Genomic DNA, 23,333 nt, shown 5'->3' on the forward strand with positions numbered 1-23,333 from the left:
ACTCCCAAATGTCTCCTGTTCTTATCACTCTAGCTGATTATTCATGAACCTTATGTTTGAATATGTTGGATGGGGGCTGGTCCCAGATAGCAACGATCAGATTGGTACAGAAGTATTGCATCAAGAGAGCAATGAAAAAGAAAGGAAGCATTTATGTGAGAGAAGCTAGAACCAAGTGTCTTCTTTCAGGAACTGATATTTGGAATCCAAAAAGCTGTACATTGAGTTACTCACAAAAAGGAAGAGTTTTGCCCTATCAAGACTCAGTACATCACCAGAAAAGTGAAGGTAAGGGTTACACCAAAATTCTTCCGTGCCCATCTAAATCCATTTGACATGTCAGAATAAACTTCTCTTCCTCTATTTTCTCTCCATTTATTTCTAAGTTCTATGGGCAGAAAAGAGAAACAGAATTCTCTTTTCTTTCATCTGCAACTACCAGCTAATCATTAGAAGGAATTTGAATGGAGACAGTTTATTCCCTCATATTCCCCTCATGTTGAAGTAAGTCCAGAAGAGGGCCATGAAGATCATCAGAGGGCTGGAGCACCTCTCCTATGAAGACAGGCTGAGAAAGTTGGGGTTGTTCAGCCTGGAGAAGAGAAGGCTCCAGGGAGACCTTCCAGTACTTAAAGGGGGCTATAGGAAAGATGGAGAGGGAGTTTTTATAAGGGCATGTAGTGACAGAACAAGGGGTAATGGTTTTAAACTGAAAGAGGGTAGATTTTTATTAGATATGAGGGTGGTAAGACACTGGAACAGGTTGCCCAGAGAAGTTGTGGCTGTCCCCTCCCTGGAAGTGTTCAAGGCCAGGTTGGATGGGGATTTAATCAACCTGGTCTAGTGGAAGGTCTCTCTGCCCATGGCAGGGGAGTTGGAACTAGATGATCTTTAAGGCCCCTTCCAACCCAAACCATTCTATGATTCTGTAATTCTATAATCCTTTTGCTGTCTGTTGCATCAAGCAGTCAGGGGAAAAAAACAGTAATGCTATACATCTGGCACACATTGAGAATTTAAGGAAAGATATGATAGAAGACCCTTCTTGTCTAAATGTTTGCAGTAATTCAGTTAAATGAACATGGCAAAGACTTAGAACAAACTTCATGAGATTCACATGTGCGTACATTATGACAGTGAGAGAAAAATTACCATTCAACATCTTCAGGGTAACAGTCAGTAAAAAAACAGAAATAAGAAATCTGAGGAAGAAAATTTGTCAGAAGTTTTCAAAAGAAAATACTTAGTTTGAGATTGCATCTCTCTGTTCTCCCACATAAATGAACCAAGTCTAGACTGTTCTGTTGTTTATCGTATAAGCAGCTTACAGACACATAACATTCCTTTGATAGGGAATGCCAAATAATTATGTCCGCCACCTCTCCCTTCACACTTCAGGAAACAAACTCAGAGAAAATAAATTATTTTTCTTAGTTTGATCCAGCATGCATGTGGTAGACAAGAGCTGGCAAGGTTTCATGTATTCCATGTTTTCAACACTAGATTCTTTCAAATATTTACACTTAATAGTTATATGCAAATTGATGCTTTGACTATTGAAAGACAAAATTGCCTTCCTCCTAGCTGCAAAGTTTGATCTATAGTAATGCAGTCTTCCTTTCTACATTCCTTTAAAAAAGATACAGTCCTAAATTATATTTTTAGATTCTTCGGAAGTTTTTCAAAATCTGAGCTGAGGGAAGAAGAGAACTGGGCTGAGTTTAATTTGCTCAAAATACACACTTACAGCGCATTTTCTACAGTAAGAGTAAAAATATGAGGAATAGCTCTTTAATAAACTCCTACAGACCCAAGATCAAATATTTAAATAATCATGGCTGCTTTATACCTACAATTCTTTTTGTCAGAAGATCTAAGTGAAACAAAGCAAAATATAATTGGCTTTTAATGATTTATTATAGATTGCCCACTGTCCCCAAAAAGCAATACTTTACATAAGAAAAAGAGATTGTAAATAGAACATAAAAAATATACTCTTGCATAGAACATTATTTTTACCACTTCCACAAAAGCATTGCATTTTACTGCTGTTATACTTAGTTTGCTATATCAAGCTTTAAGAATTGCATTAAGCAGATTTTTTTGCCATCTTTGACAAAATGCATGCCATCTCTGCTTCACATCTATCTACTGCGTTATTTTATGAGCTTACCCCCAATATCTGGCCGAAGCTTATTGTCATATCCTTGAAGTAAGGAGTCCAGTATGTGTGTTACATCCCCACCATGAATCTTTGGTGCAAGGACCCACGTTTTATTCACCATTAGATCTTCATCGTCCTCATCATCTGCTTTATCAGCTCTATGGTGAGTCAATAAAAAAAACAAGGTTAAGAAAAAAAACCCAAACAGTGAAACTAAATACACAAGAGGTGAAGAAGAAACTGATAAAATATTGAACACTATTTACAGTACTTTATAAAAATCCAAACACATTCTGGTGCCAACAGAAAGAGGCAGGCCATTATTTAAAACACCAACATTTTATTTTATGGCAGTAGAGAATGTAAGCCAATAAACATATCAAGAGAGGCATTAACGTGTCACTCATATAGAAAAACTCAAGCCATGAGACAAACCCATAAAAACAGCAGTAGGCATCCTCTTACTGTCAGTCTTTTCCCGTTTTAAAACACAAAATGTAATTCCCAAGCTTTTCCGTACATCTATTTCATTTTCAAATCATGATACTAACATTTCTAAGAGATGTTTAATCATGGTAATAGATACATCCTGGTGTGAAGAACATTAACAAAATCTTCTTAGTAGCCTCTCTTTTAACTATAAAAAAATAAGACTTGTATACTTATTCAGCTCCATTCAAATTTTAAGAAGGCAAACAAACATTACTGCTGTGACTAAACATTCACAGAAGCTGCAGTCATGTGTCAATTATGTATCTGCATGTATATGTGGTATAGTTAAAATGTTGTACTGTTCCTTTCAGTTAAGACCATTTGTTAGCTACCTATTTTATCAAGATGAAACAAATGTACAAGGAAAACACACATTCATTTGTTGCCTATCTTTTAATTAGATAAGCAGCAATATAGAGTTAACCACTAAGTCATTAGAAAAAAATCTCAATACCTTCGTTGCATCTGCAGATTCACTCAGATGTCACTGAAAGGTCAAAGAATGCCTGGAAGTAGTTTTCTTTCCATTTGAATGAAATGAGTGTGGACTTAAGTACTCCTCCAGTGCTAAAGTTTGCAATATATATTACTCATCCAGCTTATTTCAGGGAACTGCTATAGGCTTCAAGTCAAGCAAAGTGCATCAGACTGGTAGCAGTAACTCTGACAGTCACACAACGTATCTTCACAAATGGACACCGGCTAGCAATTATTACAGAACATATGCAATCCATATAAATCAGTTCCAATGTTACCATAAGCACAGATATTCCAGTAAAAGAAAGGAATTAAATTACTGTCCTTGTATCAATTTGTATGTACACCAAAACTAAAAAAGTTACTGCTATACTATTAGAAAGGGATTTAAGGGCTTCTAAATTACACAGACATATGCTGCCCTCAAAACTAAGGGTGGAATTTTTCAGTAATTTTCCTACAAGAACGAAGATCACCAGCATGTTTCACATGGAGACAACACTACACCTTCAGGGGGAAAGGACAGAATAAGTCAGGAAAGGAGAGAGATGGAGCAGTCATGCCTGGCTTTTATTACACTCCTTTGTGGGAACGTATCAAAACAGTCTGTATTCGTAAGACCTTGCATCACCTCTCAGACAACACTAGCAAGTTTGACTGAAAATCAAGACTATCATGGCTGAGGAAAACTGCTCAGTGGTTTTGGCATGCCTGCTTAATTTGGGAAGTGCAACAGGGAGCTTGCCACAGCTCAATATGTTCCCAGAGGATGAACAAAAGGCAGTGCTCACATATTGAGACTTTCATACCTAGCTTGCTGCAAACACGTTACAAGACTCTATTATAACTGAAAGTAATATGCAATCTAAATACAAGGTTCACTGACAGCTTCCCCTGTAACAGTCTGAAAAGTGCTTTCATTCTTTTAAATTGAAATGCACCATAAAATACTTAATCTTTACTGCACTACATAGACATTACAGAAATGTCAGATATTAAATATTTAACATTTCCCATTAGCAGGATCCCACTAATGGGAGCCCTAAAAGAACTAGGAAGCTAAGTTTTGTAAATGTACACTTTTTCCCTCAAAGCTACCTATTGCCATCTCTTTTATGTTTCGTTACCACATGGCACTTTTTCTTATGTATTTTTGGTCTGCTTGCACTTTATCTCATTTAATTACTATATTAGTTTACAGTTGCTAAGAGTGCAGAGGCAATCCCAACCTTTCCCCAGGGGCATTAAGATGATGGGAGTAAAACTTAATTTATAAGCAACTCTCTAAGGAAAGAGACATGCCCACTACAAAACTGACCTTTTCTTCTTCCTCTTTTTGTCCTCCATTCCACAAATAGCAGAAAGCACAGTGAAATTACCAGACCTCTGTACAGACCCAGGGCACCTCTTAGGATCAGCCCAATTATTTGCAGAGAATTTGAAGTGATGATGACACAATTTTGTTCTGTTTTAACTTTCTTTTCACACCGCTATTAAGAACAGCATAGATTTAGCTAAAACAAAAAATACAAGACATCATGCCACTCCCACCTAAACCCAAGAAGAGTTACAACCATGATACCTCCACTCCCAGTCACTCAAATATTTTGACATTTTGAAGAGTACTTGATTTTATTTATAGATTCACAGGACAACTCAGGTGGGAAGGGATCATGGAAGTTCTCTAGTCCAGCCTCCTGCTCAAAGCAGGCCCAGCTCCAAGGTCACAGCAGGTTGCTCAGGGCTTGATCAAGTTGGATCTTGCAGACCTTCAAGGATGGAAACAGCACAACCTCTCTAAGAAATCTGCTCTCCACTTCCTTATTTTCTGCTATTTACTATATTTAAATAAACTTGAAATTAACAAGAAAAATAAAACACATATACATTTCAGATTTTCACTGTCTTGCTTGATTGAAGGACCTCTGGTCCTCCTCCAATTTCAAAACTCAGAACTACAAACAGGTATACAGATGAGGATATTGATAGTTTACAGAAAGCTATTAACAATGCAGTTCCAGGGCGAGAGGGAGAAAATCCATCCCAACATCCAACAACTTTTCTAGCCAATACTAAGTAAATCCATTTAAGGAGGCACTTTTACTAGGGGCAACATTTCTACTTAGTGTCTGACAGGAGTCTTGGCTTAAAATGTACATTTTCTACTATTTACATGGAACTATCTGGTTTTATCTAGAAAATATCATACACTGAAAAAAGTGCCAACTGCTAGAAAAGAAATACACTAGACTTCCATACCACTAGGTTAATGAGAGCTTGTGGCTCACTAATCCATTATCTAAACCAGCAAAGGAACCAACACATATCAGAAATTAATATAACCAAATGTGGAGGAACTGGACTATTGCTGTTCTACATAGTGAAAGGAGCTATTCTTACTCTCTCTATTCCTATCTTACTGGCCTTTCCAGAGATGATTGACTGTGATTAACCCATCTCACTACCAGAATACCATCTTTTTAACTCTTCTTTAAAATATGCCCAAGACCACTGAGTATGCAATAAAGACTACAATGTCTCTGCAGTGCTGATGGCACCCAGTTCTACACTTTTGATTCCTAAGCCATAGCCACTGGCATGCAGTCACAGGGCTGAGATAAGAATGGAATGATGCTAGCTGGAAAAATGAAGTGACCAGAATATATAGAAAGTGTTCTGTATGCCCTCCAGTGAAGCAGAGCACACAGTACATGCCAACTTGAATTCTCAACGCAGATGTTCTGGGGCAGTTGCATAAAGATCCCCAAAAAGATCACCTAGACACTTGAAGGCAACAGGACAGACACTGTGTACACATTCATTTCTAGGCATCTGAATTACTGACCTCTGTCATACTAAATAGATTTGAACTACTCTCTTCCAAAATTAGAAATTCCTTCAGATTTACACAGTCAGCAGGATCAGTTGAGATGGTGTTATCAGGATCTAACTGAGGTTGCTAGACTATGTTCTTTAAAGAAACAGTCACTCAAGTTTCTATGTGTCTCACATTGCAAAGTCCAGCTTTTTCTGCAGGGTTTGGAATGGGGTAGAATGAAAAACAAGACAGCAAACTTCATTCCAAACAAGAAAATAAAAAGTTAAATTCAAATATTTAGCAACAGTTAACTTGGGCTGAGCACATTTTTACTTCTTTGCAGTCAAAATAAATCTAACAAACACATGAAGATTAAAGTCAATTAACTCCATCCTCACTTTAACAGTAGCACTTTCCCCTCTCTCTCACAACCCCAGGAAGAAAGGCAAACTTAATTAAAGATTAATTCTTCTCCTTTCCAAGTTCATCTGAAGGTTATTTCACTATACACAGAACACAATACTTGATCCTCTCTCCATTTACTGAAAAATACATTTTTTCCAACAAAGTTCACTCAGCAGCTCTTTCAGAATGTCTGGAGAGACAATGATTTAGAACAAAAATATGACATCAAACATTAAAACATTTCTGTTCCATGTCATGACGCTATTTTACATCTATTAGTGCAGGTGTTAATGCTGATCTTAATGATTTTATAAATAAGAAAGAGACCTCACTTCTTAACACCCTTGTTGTTATAACGCTTCAGCTAGCCTCATACTCAACAGTAAACTGCATGTATACACTTAACAGTAATTAGGCAAAAAGTGCCCTAATTATGCTCTCTGTCCTTCAACTAATTGGAGACATTACCATGACTAATAAATCCCTGAGTACAAGTGACTAACGACTAAATAAGTCTTTTCAACATCAGGCAATATGCTCATCTTCAGACATTACTATCATAGGTCTTTGTTTCCCTTTAAATATGAAAAAAAAACAATCAGATGAGCTTTAAGTTGCAATTAACATCTGTCAGGTTATGTAACGAACTGGAAAAAAAATGGATATACTGAGAGTGCTCGTACTGCTATTTGCATCATGCATATCAAACAATTACACATAGAAGTACATGTATAGCACAGGTGGGAGTATTTAAACACACCTAAGGATCAATTTAGTTGTCCATTCCCAGGCTCCTATTCCCACCCAACACACTCAAGGGTACCCAGTCCTCCAAGCAGGGTTGATTTATGGGCAGCCAGTAGACTTCTAGAGAAGCAGTAGAGACTGGGCAGGGAACCTTCATTATCTCCATCGACACTTCATGCCTGTGCACAGGCAATTCAAACAAGCCCTCAGTGGCTGTGATGTTTAAACAACCATGCACAGTGGCTTTGTCTGGAGATAAAGTCATCCTTCCATAGAAGGAATACCCTGGTGATCATTTAATAAATAAATAAGAAGGAAAGTCAGTGTATCAGATAATTTCTACACTGAAAGAGCTGAAAGGAACATACCATTTTCCTTTTTGCCTTACACATGCGAAAGAAAACAGTAAGACTAGTTGTGTTAGTTCATTCAGCTGAGGGCCTTCTCTGACAGCAGCCAAAAGCAGTTGCTTCAGGAGCTTTACCAATGCCCCCTTACCAGGGGTAGGGCATGGTGACACTCATCTAAATCCTTAAGACGGTTGTCTTTCACCGACTGTGCTTCCCAGCATATTACATTTATGTCCTTTCTCTAAGTATAATACAATTTAGCCTTTATTTTCCAGTACTTTGAAAAAAAAAGTACTATTTCTCTCAAATTTCAGACAAAATGGTAATGTTTCCCATGTTGTAAACATGGGAGATTACTTTGTTAGCAACAATACAGATTCCGAGGTCTGTCAAAATATTGCATTTAACCAGACAATGCTTCATAAGAAGTCAGCTGAGACAGACAAGGTTTCCAGGGAAGGTTTCCAACTGATCAGACATCTAATCAGTCACCACCTTACTCCAGAACACCAAACATGATATGCTTGTATGTGGTAAAGAAGTATATTTCATGGCCCCATCAATGAGAGTTCAGAGTTCATCTGATCTAGCCAGACTCCACACGTGAAAAAAGACCTAAAGCATTGCTGAAAAACAAAACATGGTCACTGACATCCCAACATCCAGAGTCAGACATTTTTACAGAGGCTGGTGATGTTTCTAATTCAGAAGTAAAAAAGCAAGTTCTTAGGCATACGTCACGTGAATGACCAAGGCATAGGACCAGGTATAGATGAAAATCTGAACTCTAGAAGGATGATAAGTTTAAGCAGTGCCTGTGACAGAAGAAACTTCCTTACAGAGAGAGCAAAATGCAACTTCAGCATGGTAGGAATGAGTAATTACTCTTATGTCAACAATTTAAAATACATATTTACATATTTCCTTGGATCTTCCTAAGATAAAACAAGGGCCTCAGACAAACTTGTAGTACCCTTCAGAAGCTGAAAAAGGATCAGGACTCCTGCACATACACAAATATTATTTCTTTTCAGTAGGAGCAATGGCAGCAGGACCACATAGCCATGACTGCTAGAATTGGACAGTTACATTTTTCTTCAAAAGATTTTCTTGAAAGCTTACTTCCACTGACAGCTGTAAGTGGTGGACAATTTAAACATCTCTCAAGATTTATCTTCCAAATCTGATGGCTGACTTCATACTCATCAGTTCTATTACATTTTGCATACCATCATCAACTTCTTCACCAATATGCTTTACTCATCACAGAAAATTTCTGGGAAAATAAGCGTAACTTCAAGCAAAGAAATGAAGCTACTGAAAGTATGTCTCCACTTGCTCTTCTTAATTCTGTGGGATATAGAGTCACTGATGTGGTACTCCTTCATCTTCACCCTTCCTAAACTTAGTTTAGACACTCTCTTAACAAAAACGTCTTTTCTCTTCTCCCCACCCATTCCATCTCAGACGCTTTTATCAATTTCCCCACTCCTTCTGCCTTGCCAGACTTTGGCATATTCTTTTGTGTGTCAAAATGTATTTCTCTCTTGCCCTGAAGTATATTTTACTTATTCTCTACATCTTTTTTCCAGTATACCTACCACATACTGCTAGCTTGATTCTTCTTCTGGATGCACATACTGTCTTGTGCTCTTCACTTTCCCATATTTGTCTGGCTATTCCCTGCCCTGTTTCCTCTTTCCCTTCTCCTTCCTGAGTTTTTACTGAAGAGATGAATCTGGGCTTGAAGCCTAAAGTAAAATTATCAGGGAAAAGTGCGGAAAAAAATATTAGAAGTTCTTATACAGAAAGAAACATTAGATTTTTAGGATAAGATACGTAAAGAAGTTCACTTAGTACTACGTAAGTAAAGCTTTGTTTTAAAAAAAAGAACAATCATAGCACTAACAGAATAAAAGTGGGTACCTCTGTTGTTCATTTCCTGTAATGAAAAGTGTTGCCTACATATTTGAGAGTTTAGACTATCAAACTTGTGATATCTTAATACATATCACAATCATCAGGTGATCAAGCTCTTTTGAGTCATCACAGCTTTGAAGCACATCTCTGGAAGATATGAAACATTTTCTCCCACACAAAATAACTTCAGTACAATTAATTTTAGTCCCAGCAAGACCTTCACTTAAAAACATTATCATATTTCTTATTAAATGATCTGTGATACTAATATAACAAAAACTAATCCGAACAGAAATTACTGAACAATACAACCAGACTTAACCCTGAACACTTAATAAAGGCACAACCTGACTGCAAAGAACATTTATAGAAATGTGAGTTTTTAACATTAAGAACAGGTATTATTAAAGATGTGTTCCAAAGAAAATTTTATTCTGAGATGCATACAAATTGCTCTCCTCCAAGTCAGCTTTCAGATAATGCTACATACTATTGAAATGACACTGGTCAAGTTTGTTATTAATTGAAATGTCTTCTAAAGATCTCAAAAAAATTATCATCTGGACTCAAAGCATCACAGATATTCTTTATCCATCAGTCTTCTCATATTATACAAAGTTAATCTTCTCTCCTTGACAGTTCATCCAAATATTGATATGCTCAGACCAGTATAGCTGCTGCCTCTACTCCTATCAAGTTGCAGTCCAGAAATCAATTGAAAATTTTCCTCACGTCTATCTATCCAAGTACAGATAATTCTCTGTGCCAGTTCAGAGCTGCTGGATTCTCAAGCATATTTAGCTTGATTATTATAGTGATGTCACTTTGACCATCTTAGTAAAAATAGCTCTTTACCTCCATATGTGATCACAATTAGTCTTCCCAGTTTTGTAGACCTGATGGAGACAACTACCTCTGCAACCCTTTTATACTATACAATAGAGAGCAAGACCCTTGAACAAGTAAGATATCAAACCATATTAAAAAAAAAAAATAAATTAAGAAAACAACCAAGCTGATTCCTGCCATTTTCCACAGAATCATGAGATTTAGAAGGGATCTTCGGAAGCTGACTTCTGCTCAAAGGAGGGCCAATACTGAATTCAGACCAGGATGCTTAGAGCTTAGTCCAGTCAGGTCTTTGAAAATTCCATGGACAGAGATCCCACAACCTCACTGGACAACTTGTTCCACTGTTTAATTATCCTCACAGTGAATTTTTTTCTTTATACTTATTTGGGATTCCCCCTGTTGTAATTCATCACTGCTGTTCCTCACCCTCTTACCATGCACCACTGCAAATAGCCTCACTCTGTCTTCCTGATCACCTCCCCATAAGTGCTGGGGCAGCTGTTGGGTCCCCCCAAAGCCATCTCTTCTCCAGGCTGAACAGTCCTCTCCTCACAGGGCAAGTGTTCTTGCCTGACCAGCTCGGTAGCCCTCTGCTGCGCTCCCTCCAGTTAAAACCCAAAACTGGATGCAATATCTAGATGCAGTTTCACAAGTGAGCAGAGGGAGATGATCACTTCCCTCAACTTCCTGAGTGTGCATCTGGTCACACAGACCAGAAGGCTGCTGGCTCTCTTTGCTGCCAAGGCACCACACTGTCCACCAGGAACTCCAGGTCCTTTTTGGCAGAGCTGCTTCCCAGACAGCTAGTCCCCAGCCTGTCCTGCTGAGGGGGGTTTCCCAACCAGGTGCAGGACTTAGCACTCATCCTTGATGAATTTTATAACATTCCTCTCAACCCACTTTCCCAGTCTCTCTGGATCCCTCTGAATAGCAGCCCTGCCCATAAACATATGAGCTTGGTAAAAACAGTCTTTCAACATGGAAAAAAATAAATTGTCTTCAGGAAAGGCTATGTTAATATCGTTACTCCCAATGCTCTGACTTCCTGATGCTCACTTCTCACTTCTTACTTTCCTCACATCAATTATTCCACATTCTGATTACAAACTTGTAGAATGTGCTGTGGGCTTTGTTTTGGCTTACACAAACTGGGTAATTTATTGATCGTAACACACACATTCACAGTGTAAGTACACCTCTTCCTCTGTTCTGAGAAAATCATTACTACAATATCTTGAAGCAGTTCTTTACCTAGGAAAGTATTTGAAAGTACCCATTATCTTCAGTAAATAAGTTTTTCTTTTTTTCTAGCACAAACATTTTTAATGCTAGCTGAAAAATTAGTAGGGGCCCTATATTTTAATCTTAAAGATCAAGAACATTTGTCGTTGTAAAATTTTTAGACAAATATATATTCATCTTCCTCTACAAAATGTCTTCTAAAGAAAGCCTTCCAGCCATTGCATGCAACAAAACCCAAAATTTATCAGGAAGATAAAGTAGGCCTTAGGATAATCTGTACTGCCTTGACTGAAACAGAAGTCTAAACCTACTAAAATTCTTAGGGAGATTTATCTCAGATGGATTTGAATGAAACCTAGAAATGTCAGTTCGTAAGTTTTACTTTTGTGGGTTTTGGCCAAATCATGCAATCAAATAATTAAAATTTAAACAGCCATATTCCACTGTTCATCCAGACCAAACAGCAGGGAATAAATGAAGATTCAGAGAACAGAAGATAAAAGGATAACGATAGCAAATTATAGAGCCTAAGTAGATATAACTGAAAAGGAGCAAATGGTATTAAACAAAGGAAAAATATCCCCAAACTGCTAAGGAAGGACATGATGATGAAAAGATATCTCTGCGTATCTGAAACATATACTGACCACAGCAGTATCAGATCTCCTCAGTGTTTCAGACTAAGATCATCACACAGACACACATAAATCCATATGCCATATGTCAGCACCCTGTTCAAGAGACTGCAGATCTCTTATCTACATTTGACTGATGAAAGGTTAATTATCATCAAGTTCAGAATGAACTGATATATTGTTGATGGGTTAAGTGCCTTGATCCAAGAAATACTTTCCATAGTGGAACTAGACTTAAAACAAACCTAACATAAATGAATGCTGAGAACCATAACCTCAATAAAAAGCAGTTGCCCTAATTAAATGACATCCCACAGTCACTGTAAAATTCATCAAATTGCAAAGTCAACTTTGTTAGAATTCTATTTTAAAATGTCACCAGCATCTCAAGAAATATATATAAGCTCTCCTTTATAAGGCATTTTCAGACATTTAAGCTGCTCATATTTCAACATATTCATGTCAACATTTGTTCTAACACAATTCATTGCATATTTCCTGCAAAACCTTCAGGTAGCTAGAAATCTACTACAGCCCTTCACAAAAACAATCTTATTTGAAATACTTCCAAGTTCTGGTACACATGTGAGCAGGTATCAGTCTCCTCCCACAGGAGCCAGAAAAGTATGTATAGACTGAAGAAGCAACAGAACCAGAGACTTGCACTGAACCATAATTGCGGCATATAGGTGAATCTGGCTTAGAATCATAGAAACCATAAAAAAAAGCCATACAACTGCAATAATTAGGCAATGACAACCTATCCCCAAGATAAATATGGTGAATGGGTTCTACTGAAATTGTAGCATAACTATCGTTAGGCAATAATGGACTAATCCAAAGGTCAATGAAATTAATGAATTGTTCAAAGAGGTGAATATACTCCATAAGGGCTAATGTAAATACCTAAACCATGTAATAAAAGAGCTTGCTGTCTCTCTCTCTGCAAGAAAAATTATGTCTTCTCCACTGTAATTTATTGTGTATTAAATATAACACATCTTTTACAACAGGAGTATTCCACTTCTTGACAGATGGTGACTAAAATTTATGGGTATCAGAGTTGTGCCCTGCTGAATGCAACCTGCGGGCCATCAGTTGGATGGCCTTCATTGACAAAGCAAGAACCTAAGGTACAGGTCCATAGCTCACCTGCGGCAAGACTGATACAATCCAGCACATATTCAATGGCTGTATGCTGCTGAGACCAAGTACCTTTCTGCCCCAGGGAAAACACTAAGGGTACTTTATTTTAAAAAACATTTACATAATTTTTCTGCCAGGTAACTGTGGTATCAGGCAAAGAACAAAAAACATTTGTCATGACATATAGTAACAGTTAGCCACCTAAATTAATAATACTACAAATTTTTCCTAATATAAATTCCATCCAGCTGATTGATCTTTATTCTGAAAGATAAATTGGACCATAATATTACATTAATAATAATAAGTCTTAATAATAATAAGACCTAATCCCTCACGGTACACTTCCTTAAATATCAAGAAAAACATATTAAATGAAAGGACTAACAATCTATTTAAGACCTCAAATAATTTAATCCAAAGGGGACGTATCTCATGTTACCTCAGATCTTTCCTATTCACTATGTCTGTCTGTCTTCCTGAAAATAAGAAAAATAACTCCATATAAATTTAGAAACACAGAATTAGCCATTCACACCTTACCAGAGATGAATGCAGTGACATAGAAAAGGATTTGAGGATCAAGGCAGAAAGCAAAAAGAACATGAGGTACACCAGAGAAGTACTGGAGCTAATCCTGGGATAAAGTATCTCAGCAGTATGAAGTAGTAGTAGGGAAGTAATATTCTGTGTGTATCTGCCATTAATGAGGCTAATATTTATATAATCTACCCATTTTTAGGTCTGTTTTTCAAAGAAAAAATTGAAAGGGTTTACAAAACAGTTAAAGAAACAATTCAATATTTTCTGAAGAAATGTAAGTAGCTCAGTTTACTTATTTGAGAGGAAAATGTAAGCTGCTATCAAGTTTCCTCTTAAACTACGTATACCAGGGAAATACTTTAAACAGTATGACTGTAGCATGTGTGAGTCCAAATCAGTTGAAATTTCCACTCTGCATAGAATACCTCTGATTGTGACACATTTGTATAAAACTTCTATTTTGGACTAGTTCGTTCACCCTGCAACAACTGCTAGGCATATAACTGCACTGCAACTTCTCATCTCTGAGAGGTGAGGAAGTTTCTCTGAGCAAATAACCATATCAACATATCAAGAAATACTAGTCTGAAAAGAGAAAGTCAGTTGGATGTTTTCTGCCCAAAATACTGATTCGTTTAAGAATTTTCAGGATTCATTTGAGGTGCTCTGAGTTCTTGTTAAGGCAAAATTTGGCAGAGGCACACAGCAAGGAAGAGCTTTGAAGACTGGATGCCCTGCTGAAAAGCAGATGGCTGAAAACCACACTCCATTCCTGAAGAGCAGCTGCAGCCATGGGTCTGCACCCTAAGGTTGCCCTGCTGAGGTATGAACCAAGACTTGGATTTCCCCACAAAGAGATGGACATGGGATCCAGTGGCTGAGCCAGCTGTAGTAGGTGGTACTGGAAAAAAATGAGGCTCTTTCAGCTAGCAGAAAAAGGCAGGAGATCCACTGGCTGGAAGCCAGAGAAAACTCAGACTGGAAATACTGTACAATACTTCATTGGACTCCTTCTCATCAAATCTTTATGCAGGGACTTAGAGCAGTTATACTGAAGCAACAGACCTGATGCAGAAGCCAGGGTAAATCCTCCAGTTTTGTTTATTCTGATATCAGACTAAATTATCACAACAGGTCCTACAGACTTAAAACATCCACCAATGGAAGCATATTTTTACAAACTATTTCTTTCCATCTTTGCCATATCACTGAGATTTCCCTCTTTGCTGAAGCAAGTTCTGTTCTGGTCATGTCCTAATGACCTTTCTAGTCTCTTCAGTTACCTTTATTAATTCAGTGTTGTTGCATGAGTTACCATTTTAAGTTTAGATATGCAGAATCAAGTTTTTACACAGGACAGTAGGCCACTGAACTCACCACACTATTTTCAGCCTTACTAAAAACATGTGCATGTGAAAAAAATGCAAAATTGGGACTTCCGTGTCATCTCCAGGTTAATTCAATTGCATCTGAATCACTCCTTACAAATTATTAGCATTCAGAGAATTTAAGAAACAAAAGTTAGTGTCATTGTCATTCACCACCTTTTGAAAGGTTCCTGTCAGTGTGCTACATACTGTCATTTATAATTATCACTTCTCACTGATGCTTTTTACCAAAGAAGTTGTGATATTGTTATTTTACCTAAGTACACACTCAATTTACTATGCAGTGCAAGAAAGGGCTAAGCAGATAATTAAAAAAGCCCTAGTTCTCTTCTCTCATAAATGGGACTACAAAAATGGCTCTTTGCCCATCTTGGGAGATGTTCATCTTTGTTTTTCTGTAGGTCTTTTTAGTATATGACTTTTTTAGTATATATATATTGACAATACAAACCAAGGCAACTCACTTTCAAACAGTTCAGATGCCAAGTCCATTTAAGTAGTCCAACCTACTAGTCATAGAAACTAGGTGTTGCATTCAACCCGGATTATTACAATTCCCCTACAGCTTCAAAGAAAAACCACAGAGCCCCCAGCCCCCTTGTAATTTACTCTGTGGACAGACTTACGCATCCAGAAAAAAGTTGACAAAAGTCAACAAGTGCTCATGTGTAACCTTTCCTATCCAGCTCAGAAAGGCTTGAATTGGTAGCAAGAGTGCTCTTATTTAACAACAAACATAGTTAACAAACAGAAAATTAAAAGTCAATTTGCTATGAGAGCCTTTTTTTTTAACAGACAGTTTGAAGGTTTCCTTTAAATGCATTGTAAGAAAATTATGTGCAAAGAATAAGAATATTTCTCAATATTTATGTCTTGTTAAACTTTATACTAGCAAAAGAAAATATTAATACATTTTAATAAAATAAACCGTATTTTAAACCACTGGGACTGCTAAATAACAACTTATTCACTGTCACATCATGAATAAAGCACATAAGAGTGAAGATAATAATGAATAAACATCACAGATGTTCAAATGAAACAGTAAATCACTATTATCAAACATTAAGAAACCCATGTTGTTATGACAGGCTTAACTCTGATCCAGGAATCTATATGAGAAGAAAACGTAGGCCATATTATGTAAGTATTCTCCTAACAGATACTTGGAAATGGAAAAGAAAGTGTTAGTTCACATTTGCACCTGCTGATGGTTACATTGTAATGGAGCATTTATAATTGCTTTTTAGAACATCAGGGAAGATGTGGACAAAATTATGTTAGGGATGCTGACCAGCACATACCATTTAAAGCAGTATAAATTAGAAGCAATGTTAGTTATGCTGCACCTGTATGGGTAGAACTAAGGAAATAATATTAATTATATTGTCAACTCATGCTCTCCCTATGAATTATTTATTTATTTGAGTTCAACAAGAGTAATAAGCTTGCTGAACACTTAGGACTGCAGTGACTGCTGGATAACTACTCTTTTCCTGCACATACCTTATAGAAAGGCTCACAGCCCGATCTTTGCTATGGAAGAGATGTCAGCTATTGACAAAAATAGTTCTTCAAAACACTGAATCATGAGGTTACAACAAGTTCTGATCTGTTTGGGCTGCATGTGAAGAACTGGGCGAAAACATCTGTTTTATGGGACAGAGTTCAACTTCAACGAATCTCTTTGGTGAAGGAAGTTTGGTCTAATGTCACGCTACAGCTTTTGGGGCAGTATATTAAAAGGATAAACTCTTGGTTGGACTCAACTTCCAATGTCCTTGCTTAGGCTTTAACACCATTTGTTACACCTGAAGTAACTTTACTCGCACTCAGAACAAAATACTTTGTGTACAAATGCATACTAGAAGTGATGCAATTTACAACCTTTTAAAAGTCTGTGTTGAAAAGCTAGGTTGGCTCTTGCAAGATGTTTTTAGAAAAACAGCCAGAATTGGTGCAACCCGGTCTGTTCTTGAGAAAAGCATTACTTCTGTGGTTTAGTCTGAACTTCAAGGAAAAGCTTGGGCTGAAGCTACAGAAAGGCCTACAAAGAAACAGAAAAATAGTATCTCCATCCTACTTTGTGGCAGGCTGCTAAAGAGCAGTAGACCTCCTGGGCTCCCTGCAAACACCCCTGGGTTGTAATGCACTGCATACCAGAGAATCAGGATCTGAAAAACATGCCAGTTTGTGGTCACTTAAAAAGAAAACGGAAAAAGAAAAATATTTCAACCACCATTTTCCCGTGTAGCCTCTGAATGAAAGGCAAGCCTGAAAATAGTTGATTCAGATACATGGATATTTATACCAAAGGTTCCATTTTATCTGAGATGTTCTAGAACACAAAATAAAATAATGAATGTAAGTTACCTCTTTTTCTCACTGAAGACTTCTTATCGACTTATTTATAAATACTACTGTTAATGAGTTGTATACATAATAATCTACATCTAGTCCTGTAATCACAACCACACTTTGACAAAAAAAAAATTATAATTTTTTTTTTGTAGCTAGTCCTCCTCCTTTTAACTAAGTCTTTGAACTGATAAATTAGCATGCATATTCTTTTCTCTCAAACCACTTGATAATTTCTTTCATACCTGAGGTACAATATGTTCATTAAGAAATATTCTGAAGATGCACAGCTGCACTGGCATAATTTCCATCAATGCTTTTGAAAAATATTTCCATAATAAACTGAGGTTTTAAAAAACACAGATTAAGAAAAGTATAGTCAGTGGTGTTTTGACTAGAATAACACAGCAGTCTTCTGAAGATGAGACATGAGCTGAGATCAACACACTTCACATGGATTGATAAATCATCATTCAGTATGGGGAAGAGATCTAGAGTCTGATGAACTTAAACAAATGTTTGATTGATTTTTTTTCTTTTTTTTTTGTGCCAAGCTTTACACTACACGTGTGGTGTATCCTCTTAGAATGATAATTTGGTCTATCATTAAAAAGACAGACACACTGGGCAACAGTCAAATACCCTTTCAGTACTGCTTTGTGATTTTTATGGGAGGATAACCTGTGGAATGGTTCACATTAGCTCTGAAGTATTAATGGAGCTGAATGATCAGATTGCTTTTCGTTAAGCTGTTACGGGTACTAATAACACATTTACACAGCAGTACCAAACTGTTGTTTCTCCAGAGCCCTTCGGATCAATTTTATAACTCTCCCTTAAAATGCTCGTTTCCAACTTCTGGGACTTGAGCAGCTGCCCGGCACCATCCCACGCGTGGGCCCAACCTCGCTCCCGAGGGCCGCAGAGGCACAAGCCGGTGCCGCGCAGGATGCTCTGCTGCCGCGCAGGATGCTCCGCTGCGCGGGAGCGCAGTGAAAAAGTACCAGCTGCAGAAGCGGTGCCCGCCGGTGCCGCCAGCCGCTGGACCGGGCTCTCCCGAAGCCGCCGTCCGCGGCGCCGCCGCTCCCCAGCCCAGCCCAGCGCCTCTCCCAGCGGCAACCGGCGAGCCGGGGGGGACGGGCGGGCGCGGCGGCGGGGAGGTGCCGGCGCTGCGGAGAGCTCCTTGCGCCGGGAGCGGCCCGCTCCGCCGCCCCTCCGCGGGGATGTCCTGCCAGCCGGCTGCCCCGGGCCGCCCCCCCAGCCCAGCCCAGCCCAGCCCAGCCCAGCCCAGCCTGGCCCAGCCGCCCCTTGCGCGGGAGCGGGGGAGACGCGCTTTTCCCAGCACCGGGCTGAGCCCGGACTCGCCAACTCGCTCAGCGAACAAGTGGGATGCGGCTGAAGTTTTACTTTGCCGGTGCCGGCTTCCCCCGCAGCCGCCCGCGGGAGCCGCCGTCGCAGCACCGGGACCTTTTTTTTTTTTTTTTTTTTTTTGGGGGGGGGGGGGGGGGGTGGGGCGGGGAAGAGAAGGGGTGTTTAAGTTTCGTGGCGCGTAGCACGCCCCCTCCCCCCCGCCCCAGGCCCGTCCTGCGCCCCCCAAGCTCAGCCCGGGGCGCGGTGCGCAGGTAGCCGAGACCCGGCGGGAGGGTGCGGGCGGCGGGGGCCGGGGCCGGGACCGGTGCGGGGGTCCCCGCCGTACTCACCCGCTCCCCAGCCGCATGGTCAGCAGCAGCAGCAGCAGCCGGGCCCCGCGGCGGTGGCTCCAGCGGGGCGCGGGGCCCCCCCACGCATCCATGAGCGTGAAGGCGCTCTCCCTTCCCCGAGTTTCCTCCGGAGAGGCTGGGGAATAGCGACCCTGCCAATCCCACCGCCCCCCCCCGGCACACGGCAGGCAGAGGGAGGGGAGGGGAAGGGAAGGGGGAAAAAAAAATAAAATAAAACACCCAAACAGGTAGGAACCCACTCTACAAGGACCGAACAACTCGCCCAATAGGCTCATCAGGTTGGTCCATAAATTATCCTAAAAACTGCTGGGCGAATCAATCCCTAGCAGAGGTGGAGCTTCCTTTACTAGAAGGGAAACATGCTTTGGAGAAAGGGTGTCATTGATTTGCTATTTTCTCCAAAGAGGGAAATAAAATAGATCTTCTAGATATATAAAAATATACATAATATATAAAATGTTAAATATATGTTTAAAGCTACATATATATATTTAAATCTTTTTCTTTTTTAAAGCTACTCAGAGGGCGGCTTGCAATGTGAGAAGCAGCCCCTCGGCCCTGCCAAGCGGAGACCCGCAGCCGGGAGGAGAAGCGCCGGGGAATGTGCGCGGACACCCGCGGGGATTGCGCGGCCCCGCGTCCGGCACGACCGCGATTTTGAGGAGGGCGGCACTAGCGGCGGGGAAGGGGGGTACCCTCCAGCCCCTCGGCCGTCTCCAGGAGAAGGGGCCCACCCACCCCCTCCAGCCGCGGCCCCTAAAGCCATGCTGGAGGCAGGCGGCACGATCGGCGCGGGAATTCCGCGCACCCAAGAAACGAGAGTCGCGCAAGCCCAGAGGCTTCAGGCGGCTCTGCGCGGCCGCGGAGCGCCCCCGGGGGGAAGGGGGAGGAAAGCGGGCGGTGCTGCGCTATAAAATGCGCCGGAGCTTGCTACAACATGCAAAACCCGGTTGTTGTGGTTTTTTTTTTTTTTTCTCTCTTCCTTCTTGTCTCACCTCTTCTGCTCCCTCCTCCTGCCTCTCTCGGGAGACCTACTGGGGAAAGTAGCCAGCACTCTTCCCCCCCAACCCTAAACACCCCACCAAAACCAAACCCGATGCAGGGAAAGCAGCCGCGGTGGCGGTTCCGCGCTTACAGCCCTCTCCCCCGGCGCTGGGGACAGGCAGTTACGTCCCGGCGGGACTAGCGCTTAAATAAAGCGTATTTCTTTGCGCGGCTTCAGGGTCGCATGGCCCCTGAATCTCTTCTCAACTCAATTCTCTGGCCCCGGAGGTGTCTCTGTGGGGCACTCCTGGAGTAACCTGCGCTGCGTGATTCTCAGACTAAGGAGCAAACCCTTTTGTAGTCATCATCATCATCCTTTGAGTCAAGATATAACTGCAGAAATGTAAATAATCCCCCATTCAGCGGTTATACCGATGAAAGGCAGTGTTTTGTTTTGGGTTCTCCTGCTTCTTTACGCGTCATCATCTGGTTATTATTTTATATATGCAGTTTACAGCTGCTTTAATGGTTAAAGAAACTCGCCACGCTTCAGAGACCTGCAGTACATTAAGTGAAAATTCAACGACTTGAAAATTAATAGCCGGTCCTGGGGGTACTGGCAGAAGGTAAAGGCACATATTATTATATGACCTGAGGTCTCTTTATTGGTGGATTAACACAGCAGGCACCATCCTCGCGTGATGGCAGAGGCATGAGCTCAGAGGAGAGAATACACATTTATTACAGAGTAAGTGCAGAAGCAGCTCCTCTGCTGCAGCTGGTGGCACTGGCTCCAAGGAGCAGGATTACTGTCCCCCTCATCAAGAAAACAAGCACACCCTGTCCCCAAGTCTCTCTGGGAAGTTCTTTTGCCCTGAAAATTGCCATGGTCCTAAAGTTTATTTTGTCAAACTGACTGCTTTTGCAAAAATTTGCAATGAACTCTTCTTATGCCTTTGCATTCTAATGTTTACGGAGCCATTAAAACTCTTTACTAAATTTCATCCTGTCACTAAAATATATTATGCAATTAATGTGACTACTGAGAAAGTTTCACGTAAGAAGTTTAAGGGTACTTAACAGGATTACAAGACAACTTTCTACATGAGCAGTTTGAAGCATCTATTTGAAAATACTCAATTTTACCCTTGTGCAGGTCCAGCAGCTTGCTAGCACTGAAAGAGGTGGAGGACTTCACCTAAAATAACACGTAGCATGAATAGTGAGGAAGTAAAATTTTTCAGTTGATTTCTGGGTTTAGAATGCTAAGGCACATGAAAGTGCCATTAAAAATAACCTAAAATAAAATCAGCACCAATGATATTTCTCAAATGACACAAGACTGAGGATGGTATCAGGACAAGCTGGTTTCAGATAGTCCCAAATCTGAATTTTTCTTGTACTTTGGTGTAAACAATAGAAACCTATCCCTCTTAAAACTAGAGAAGAAATTATTCCACAAGCAAGTAAAATACTAGATAAAAAATAGGTATCAAATTTTCAAAAGCAAACAGTAAATAAAAATAACAATTCTTTAACTACCAGAAGAAAACTCGAGGGAAAAGAAATCATCTCAGATTGTCTGTATTCCTAAGGAACAAAAGAAGCAGTAAAGGAAAACTACAAAATGGAAAAGAGGATACTGAAAAAAAGTGGGGCAAATTAGCTAGATGACTGTCAAAAGAAGGAGATGCTGTTGCAGGATAATAAACTAAAGGACAGTGAGTTACCAAGGCCTGCTGATATTCATCAGCCACTTGGTACTGGAGCAGCTGACCTAACAACAATATTTAATTCTCAGTTAAATCATCTTCTGCCGAGAGTAGGAGGGCTGTCTTTAAAAAAAAATCACAGAGGTGAAGAAAGGGGTCAGCAGTGGCATTTCAGACCTGCTAGGCATCACTTTCAGAAACAGCAGATTGAACAAAGTTCATGTAGAAGCAAAACTGTGGGATTCAAATCGTCGTTATTGTTATTAAAGAGACACAAACTAGAATGGCTTCTGCAGAGGAAAACCACTGTCTCTAACTTCTTCAGTTATACTTAATGAGTCCATGAAAAGAAGTACGGGGCTACATAATTCACTGTCTTTCAAAACCTTTTTAAGTCTATCAGTTATTTGTTAAAGGAGCTGCATAGTTATAGGGTGAGTAGGACAGTAACGCCATCTTTCAGAAACTGCTTGAGACTACTGCCAGAGCAGCTAACTTTGCACATTAAAAAGATGAATCATGAGTTCTTATGAACCTGCTCTTGAGATTATTTTATTTAACCGATTCCTCACTGAAGTAACGGTTTTAAAGACAAGAAATAGAAAAATTTACAGATTAAATTTTTGGTTTGGTTAAGTCTGTAGAAAGAAATAGAGAATACTGATTAATTCAAAGTATAGAAAGTTAATTATAAAATGGGAAGTGGTGGTATGTTGGCAAACAGAAAAAAAAAAAAAAGAAAATAATTCAAGGGTTGAATTTGGTAAGGATTTTAAGTACCTAAATGTAAAATCACATCTCAGTTCTCAGCTCTGTTGCTGCCTAATAGTGGAAGATACAGAGAAAGCATTTATGTTTAGCTGTGAAATCTCTCCAGGACTGTAGAGCAGTACCCATACAAACACCCAGAAGAGCACTAGTTTGAGCAGCTCAGCACCTAAATTCTGCCTAAGATCATCTGAAATCTTTCTCTACCCTCCAGGTTTGAGGAGGGCAAGATAACAGGATAATCAAATGCACTGTAAACGTCCTCTAAAACACAACCAAGGTGGAGCACCCCTTTCCTAACTTCTTAAAAGTGTAAGAATTGATTTGGACTCTGTAAAAATACATCTAACCCTCAGGCACTGTAAAAGGAGCAAAGGCACTTAGCAAAAGCTTGTGATTTCCAGTCTGGAAGCCACCTATTCAACTTCAAGGTACCTACAATCTGTAATGCATCTAAAATGACATGATAAAGAATTTTCATGCTTAAAGCTGAAGTCAAAATGGAAGGAGGAGGGGAAAAAGAAAAAACACACACACACAAAAAAAATAGCTAATATCACAATATTTTTCACCTGGGAGCTTCCACAGCTAGTATTGAAAAGCATTTTTAT

General features: G+C 39.7%; 1 protein-coding gene across 1 annotated transcript in view; it reads right to left on the bottom strand.

Moving 5' to 3' along the window:
- The window catches only part of GABRG1 (gamma-aminobutyric acid type A receptor subunit gamma1), a 54,498-nt gene extending 34,933 nt beyond the window's left edge, over nucleotides 1-19,565 (bottom strand). Inside the window, exons 1-2 of the mRNA XM_074822440.1 lie at nucleotides 19,238-19,565; nucleotides 2,174-2,322 (exon numbers count right to left, since the gene is read on the bottom strand). Coding sequence (XP_074678541.1) covers nucleotides 2,174-2,322; nucleotides 19,238-19,533 — 445 coding nt within the window. The 5' untranslated portion in view covers nucleotides 19,534-19,565. The remainder of the gene's footprint in view (nucleotides 1-2,173; nucleotides 2,323-19,237) is intronic.
- Nucleotides 19,566-23,333: the final 3,768 nt, after the last annotated feature.

Source organism: Strix aluco, chromosome 4, assembly GCF_031877795.1.
Source record: "Strix aluco isolate bStrAlu1 chromosome 4, bStrAlu1.hap1, whole genome shotgun sequence".
Lineage (NCBI taxonomy): Eukaryota > Metazoa > Chordata > Aves > Strigiformes > Strigidae > Strix > Strix aluco.